Below are 5,476 nucleotides of genomic sequence, written 5' to 3'. Positions count from 1 at the left end.
CCCCCCCCCCCCTCTCTGTTTCTATGTGCTCTCTCCTTTCTCTCAGCATGACTTCCCTTCTCTCTCTCTCTCTCTCTCTCTCTCTCCATCTTTTCTGTTCTGGCGGTACTTGCAGCAACCTATATGTTGTGTTGTTCTTCTTTGATTCAACTCTTCTCCCTCTGAGTCTTTGTGCATCAGGTGCTTCTCCATACGTGATCCAAACCCTATTGTCTTAGTTCCAAAGTCACCTTCACCTCTTAATTTCAACTTCAGTTTCAGACCTGGTTTCCTTTTTCCTCCAGTGTCCTATTTCGGAAATTTTCCTGGAGCTATGTCCGTAATTGAAGACCCCTCCAATTCACATGCCATTGCGGCCAAAATTTCAAACTATGGTGGAAGGAAGAAAAGATAAAGCTCAACAAATGGAAAAAAAGAAAAAATGTAAAATATGGCCAAGGGTTATGTGCATGGGCTATGTATGTACATGGCTGTTACTTAAACAGTTCAACCATCAAATAGACATAAAGTGATCTTTTGTAATACTATTTCTGCCCCCATAGTCCCATACTGAATTAAGGGCAGTTGTGTACAACTGCACATACATGACAATGTTTGAAATCTGGACCCTTAGAATTTTGTTGATCTCTCCTTTTTTTTGGGTTTGTCCTTTAGCGCCTTTGAGTTCATGAAGATCCCCCATCCCTGAGGACTTGTAGTATTATTAGACTGAGGCCCCATGGAGAGGAGGAGGAATGTATGAGGGGGAGGAAAATGTGTTCTTAAAAGGAAATTCCCCGAGGACTTAAATGCTATTCACAAAATAGAAAAATCTTGTAGAAAAACCATTAGCTCAAGGATTTTAAGTGCTTATAAGAAAAAAGGACTGGGCAAAAAAGAAAGCGATAGAATCACCTTGGTTATATGCTTTTCTAGATCAATGTCTAGATTAGTCCTCCAAGTTTCAATCATTGCATGTGACCTGAAGATTTGACAAAAGTGATGATAAAGGTAATCCTTTATCACATTTTTCTCTGTTTTCTAGACTTGCAACTGGCCCATCTTCTTGTCTAGACATTGCCTGGTTGATTTTTTTATACCAATTGAGTGTGCTGCTCTTTGTTACTTGGGGGTGCACTATCTTCTAGTCTTCAAATTGCACAGGTTGCACGGTTGGACCATTTACAATCTTGCGTTGAAATTCTTATAATCATTTGACACCTGGTCATTACTTTCACCTTATGAAGCTTAATGGAAATTGTTCACATTTTCTTTTGACAATATCATTTGCCAACTTTCCTTGTGTGCTCTTTATTTCTTCCCACTCCTTTTCATATTTTATTTATGATTTAAAAAAAAAGAAGTAAGGTATTCACATTCTCTTTCCTCCTGGCAAGGAAACTCCAGATCTAGATCCAGATCCAGATCAAGGTCCAGGTCCAGATCAAGGCCCAGGTCCCCATCACGTTCCAGGTCAAGGTCTGGAAGTCGTGGCAGGTTGGTACCAGTTCTGATGGGGCTGTTTTTGTGCGTCTTTTTAATGATTGTCTCATCTGACTCTTGGTCATGACAGGGAGGATGCGACAAATCCGGGAAATACACTCTATGTGACTGGTCTGTCTACTAGGGTCACAGAAAGGGACCTTGAAGATCATTTCTCTAGGGAAGGAAAGGTTGGTTTTTCAGATACTTTTGAATGTCACACTCACTTTGTTGCTTCATGTCTGTATTAATGCCCATTTTTGCCGTGTTAGGTAATTTCTTGTCGACTGGTTGTGGAGCCTCGGACACGCATCTCTCGGGGTTTTGCTTTTGTGACTATGGACTCATTAGAGGATGCTGACCGTTGTGTGAAACATCTCAATCAATCAGTTCTGGAAGGCCGTTACATAACTGTGGAGAAGGTAATTTTCTTCTACCTTAGGTGATGTATCTTTGGTGCGAAGGTAGTGTGAGAAGGATTTTTATTGGTTATCCTTTCTTGACTTGGAGGTTTTTGATTATTCAGAAGACATTGCGTCAGCTATGTTGGCAGCAATCAAAGATGATGAGTTCATCCATCTCAACTTATGTCACACAGCCTTGATCAGTGGCCAGCTTAACAGCTTTTCTCATGTATTTGATCAACTAAACATAGGCAATAGCCCAACAACTAAACAACCTCAGCATTCACCTTCAACACTATCAACTAATCAACGGATATTACCAACAACTCTCTAATTGGGCAATTATGGTACCTCTTACCTGACAATCATTTGCTGGCGCTATTAGATGTGTGCCAGATACGTTTTTTTGGGTGTGTTATTTTCATTATTGATTTTTTTACTTCATGAGGTATTTCCTTGGGGTTTCAGTTATTCATGGTTGTCTCTCTTTACTCCTGATATAACGTGGAACATGGAATTTTCACGGCCTTTGATATATTTAGTTATTTGTGTTTATTTAACAATTTCATGTGCTTTGCAATAGTTGAGGTTTTTCTGTTGGAGTCCCAGAATTGAGGTGCTTTTGTTGCATTTCAGTCAAGGAGGAAACGTCCAAGGACACCTACTCCTGGAAACTATCTTGGAATGAAGAGCTCCAGGGAGTCTAGTAAGTTTCTTACTTTCAAGGAATCAAGTCTCTTATATTGGGTTCTCCTATACTTGCATTGTAATATTGTCATTGTGTTTCATTTCTGTGGGAACAGGCTATCGTGGTGATCGTGGTCGATACCGTGGTGGCTATGGCCGTGAAGATTATGGGTACCGGAGGTCTCCAAGACGCTCACCTTATCGAGGGGGCCATGATTATTCACCAAGGCGCTCACCTTATGGTGGTAGGTCGAGAAGAGAACGGTCTAGGTCGCCCCCTTACTCGTCATATAGCCCAGAGAGAGGATATGGGCGTAGGCCTAATGTCTATGCAAGATAGACAGTTAGCATGGACTTTGTATTCCTGCTTAGAGAACAGTTGCAAGATAGATACTTTGGCAAATTATCAACTCTATTGTTATGAATTTGGTTTACTTGGAATGTTCGACTAATATGGTTAAATCTGTTTTTAATCGTCGTGACCTATTGTCTACTAGGGCATGCTACATTTTGCTTTCTGTAGGTCATTGTGGTTGGACCTAGTTTTTGTCAACCATATGAATTGAGTTATGACCTTAACCTATAGATGCCATTTAGGCCTCAATGGCTTTATGGAATGTGCTGCTCAATTTGGCATAGGTTCTCTGATTAACCATTTCCTGTCATTACTAGGCTTCAGACACCAATAAAAGCTTCAAGATCCACTTTGTTTGATGATATCCTACACCACTTTGTTGATGATATTCTCCGAGTGTAGGAGCTGCTTTCTTCTTTGTTAGCCTAGATAGAAATGCTACTTTTGGACCTTGTAATATTAATCACATCGTAAGGTCATGCAATTAGTGTGACTTGTGGTTTGTGTCGTACATCTGTCCATGCTTCTAATCTTAGTCTCTGATTAACCATTTGACTAACTTAGCTGTGAATTTATGAGGGTTTTTCTTGTTGACATTGCTTTAGTATGATTTTTTTATACTTCTAGTAAAGAACACTTTTAATAATGACAATGATAAGTCATTTATAAAATATTTAGGAAACTCTTATGACCTTTGATTTGAGAAATTTTTAAGAATACGAGAAAACCAATAAAAAATGTCAAAAGTAATATACACTTTTGATAGAAATGTCATTCAAACATTCCCAATGGTTAATATGATTTTTGGTTTGTTCTTATAGGTCACCATCATGGCTGGTTCCTTGAGCATGAGTGTGAGTATTGAATTTAATCTGATTAAGAAATGTACCTTAATTAGTGGGAATCCAATTTGTGGATGGATTTGCTTCCTTCTTTTTCCCATGCTATGTTTTTGGGGGAAAATAAACACATGGTAAGGCAACTTTAATGGTGAACTAATAAAGAGTTTGTATTTTTCTTCTCTTCTTTTTCAAAATTTTTCTTGTCTTTTCATTTTGGCATTCTAAAATGGCCCATACCTCTCTTATATGAAATAAGTCAATATCACATCATTAAAAGAGAGATCATCACAAATAGCTTTAGGAAGAAAGTTTCCTATTGAAAGCATGGCTCCCATGCCGTGTTTTTCTCCTCCTCTCAATAAAATGATCTCCCTACTCACCATTTATTGAAACAAAAAAGAGAGATTGATTGGGTCTTGCATAGGCATAAGAGCCACAATCACGGACAGAGAACATTTTCCCACAACTGGATAACAAGATTCTCTCTCCTAACCCGCTCTTAGAGAAAAAAGTCCAAAGCTTTATACTAAATAATAATAATAATAATAATAATTAGATATAAGCATAATTCTTCCACCTTATGATCATCTCCTTTGTAATGAAGGGTTTGATTTTGATATTCACTATAAAAGAATAATCGAGTCCTTACCACCAAGCCAAGGTTGCCACCTCCTTGTAATATGTAACACTAATATTCAAGTAAACACATTCAAAATATTGTGGCAATATATAAATAATAGTTATTATATTCTTACATTGAAAAAAATATTAATACTATAATATATTCTCCACTCTTTCTTGTGTAAAATGGTAGATGCAAGTTAAAAATTAAACTTCATCGTGGTTGAAAGAGCAGAATAATCCGACAAAGTACATATTTGAATTAAAATATAATACCTTTGCTTCATAAGAATAAAAAAAATATAATACAATTGCAGTTTGAATACTTAAAATATAATTGGGCTGTGATTACATATCAAAATCACATGATTGAAAAAAAAATATCTAAAAGGCTATATGTAAATAAATATAAAAGGATGAATAAATGAAAAAAAGATTTCTTTAACACCCTGACTTTCTAACAATTCATCTAAAGGTTGAGATATTTGGATAAATACTCAAGGTGTTAACAAGTATTAGAATGCGTGACTAAATTCTCTCAACTCTTGGATAGTTATTGATGAATTATTAAGGAGTGAGTCCTTGAAAAAGAGCCGAATCCCAGTAATTCCATTTTCTCGTAATGAGGATGTATTTTGAAAAACCATGGACTTTTCAATCCCTCCAAAAACTCAAGTAGTCATGTTCTACCGTGTGATGGACTTTTATTTTGTGCGTGGATGATCATCCTTGGAAAACTTGATTATATCCTGTAAGCAACTGAGCACAACCTCCAAAATGAGTCATCATTTGATTTGATCTAATCCGATTAGGAAAAAGAAGAAAAAAAAAAAGAAAGAGGCCTATGGTGGAAATAGTGGGGCCCAAGGCCAACCATGTGATGATCTCTATAAGTCACACCACGTCACGTCACATCACAACATCATCACGTCTCGGTCACATGAATAACATTGGTGGACAACTGAGGACCTTATCTGTCGGTCAATCCAAAAAACCTTTCGCCTTATAAAAATATCGTGGAACGCATGTTTCCTGTTTGGGATGTCCGATATGGGTTGGGCCTGGGCCTGTGCATTGGCTCCATTGGACCTGGTTATATAGACTAG

General features: G+C 37.5%; 1 protein-coding gene across 1 annotated transcript in view; it reads left to right on the top strand.

Annotated features, from left to right (window-relative positions):
- Positions 1–3,025, top strand: part of LOC122084675 (serine/arginine-rich splicing factor SR45a-like) — a 5,871-nt gene extending 2,846 nt beyond the window's left edge. Inside the window, exons 3-7 of the mRNA XM_042653106.1 lie at positions 1,387–1,476; positions 1,553–1,652; positions 1,734–1,883; positions 2,502–2,571; positions 2,669–3,025. Of these exons, the coding sequence (XP_042509040.1) occupies positions 1,387–1,476; positions 1,553–1,652; positions 1,734–1,883; positions 2,502–2,571; positions 2,669–2,892 (634 nt within the window). The 3' untranslated portion in view covers positions 2,893–3,025. The remainder of the gene's footprint in view (positions 1–1,386; positions 1,477–1,552; positions 1,653–1,733; positions 1,884–2,501; positions 2,572–2,668) is intronic.
- Positions 3,026–5,476: the final 2,451 nt, after the last annotated feature.

This window comes from Macadamia integrifolia, chromosome 7 (assembly GCF_013358625.1).
Source record: "Macadamia integrifolia cultivar HAES 741 chromosome 7, SCU_Mint_v3, whole genome shotgun sequence".
Lineage (NCBI taxonomy): Eukaryota > Viridiplantae > Streptophyta > Magnoliopsida > Proteales > Proteaceae > Macadamia > Macadamia integrifolia.
This window is presented reverse-complemented; position numbering and strand designations above follow the sequence as displayed.